This window comes from Brassica oleracea, chromosome C8 (assembly GCF_000695525.1).
Source record: "Brassica oleracea var. oleracea cultivar TO1000 chromosome C8, BOL, whole genome shotgun sequence".
NCBI classification, from domain to species: domain Eukaryota; kingdom Viridiplantae; phylum Streptophyta; class Magnoliopsida; order Brassicales; family Brassicaceae; genus Brassica; species Brassica oleracea.
The window spans coordinates 23,750,348-23,751,784 of NC_027755.1; the positions used below are offsets into that span (position 1 = coordinate 23,750,348).

Sequence of the window (1,437 nt, forward strand, 5' to 3'; positions counted from 1 at the left end):
TTCTAATTATATTATCAGGTCTTAGTAGTTGCGATAGTGAAACTGATTGGAATCTTTGTTATAGGTGAGTGATAAGATGGATCCCAATGAGCTAGTAAAGCTGATTGAGATCTTGAATGCTGATAATAAACATGGTAGGATCACAATTATCACAAGAATGGGAGCAGAGAATATGAGAGTGAAGCTTCCTCATTTGATCAGAGCTGTGCGACGTGCTGGACAGATTGTAACTTGGGTCAGTGATCCAATGCATGGAAACACCATTAAGGCTCCTTGTGGCCTCAAGACCCGTCCGTTTGACTCCATAATGGTAAGTTTTACATAAAACTTTCTCTATTGGTTAGAAAAAGTATTAGTATATGTTTGTTGTAGTAGGTGAGATAGCGAAAGGAGACATTAATCAACTTTAGTTGGGCTAAAGTTGACGACAACTGCTTTTTTCTATAGTTTGGTGGTCTTTAAAAAATAGTGAAAACATTATCAAAAGCACGTGTCCTGAATCTATCTGCTACGTCTACTTTTAGTAGACTTTGAAGTTTTCTTTGTAGAACTATATGAATTTTTGAAAAGTTATTACAAAATAAATATAATATTTTTTTCTGTTAATTGAAAATATATAGGCTGAAGTGAAAGCATTCTTCGACGTGCATGAGCAAGAAGGGAGCCACCCGGGAGGTGTTCACTTAGAAATGACTGGTCAGAATGTGACCGAGTGCATCGGTGGTTCACGCACAGTCACGTTCGATGACTTGAGCTCGCGATACCACACCCACTGCGACCCGCGCCTCAATGCTTCACAGTCTCTTGAGCTCTCCTTCATCATCGCTGAACGCCTTAGAAAGAGACGCATCAAGTCCCAACAGGCTTTTTCCGTCTAATTTAAACAAACATGTGTTGTAATATATACGTGTGTGTGAACTCAATACGGTCGCGTTTATCTTGGATTCGAATCTTGGGTCAATAGTACGCGTAAGGTTTTTTTTTTTTTTAAATGACTATCATTTTCATTTTGGATTAAATAAAAAGTTGACGTTTTTCTTTATGTTCTGAACAGTTTTGTGTACGTTGAACAAAAACTTAGGTTTTGACTCAAGTCTCTAACTAATTAAACTGAAAAGGGCTGAGACATTTGTTACATTTCTAAATGACTGAACTATCCTAACTCTAGTTCATAAATTTAGAAGTTTGGTGTCTCTTTTTAGACATTTGTTACCTGTAAAGCATTCATCAATCATTATGTATATGCAACTACAGAGTACTAAAGAAAGAGTGAATAGTAAAACTTGACAACGTCGAGGAAGTAGTCCATCGTTTGGATTCCCTGATATGCTCACAACACACATGTTCCGTCTGTGCTCTCCTATTAAAATTAGAGTTTCGGTTGTTTAGTGCTTATTACGGCAAGAACTTCAAATTTTTTATTACAAAAAAACTTCA

General features: G+C 36.7%; 1 protein-coding gene across 1 annotated transcript in view; it reads left to right on the forward strand.

Moving 5' to 3' along the window:
- Window positions 1-1,042, forward strand: part of LOC106307258 (phospho-2-dehydro-3-deoxyheptonate aldolase 1, chloroplastic-like) — a 3,002-nt gene extending 1,960 nt beyond the window's left edge. The window contains exons 3-4 of the mRNA XM_013744158.1: window positions 65-310; window positions 621-1,042. Coding sequence (XP_013599612.1) covers window positions 65-310; window positions 621-878 — 504 coding nt within the window. The 3' untranslated portion in view covers window positions 879-1,042. The remainder of the gene's footprint in view (window positions 1-64; window positions 311-620) is intronic.
- The last annotated feature ends 395 nt before the right edge of the window (window positions 1,043-1,437 follow it).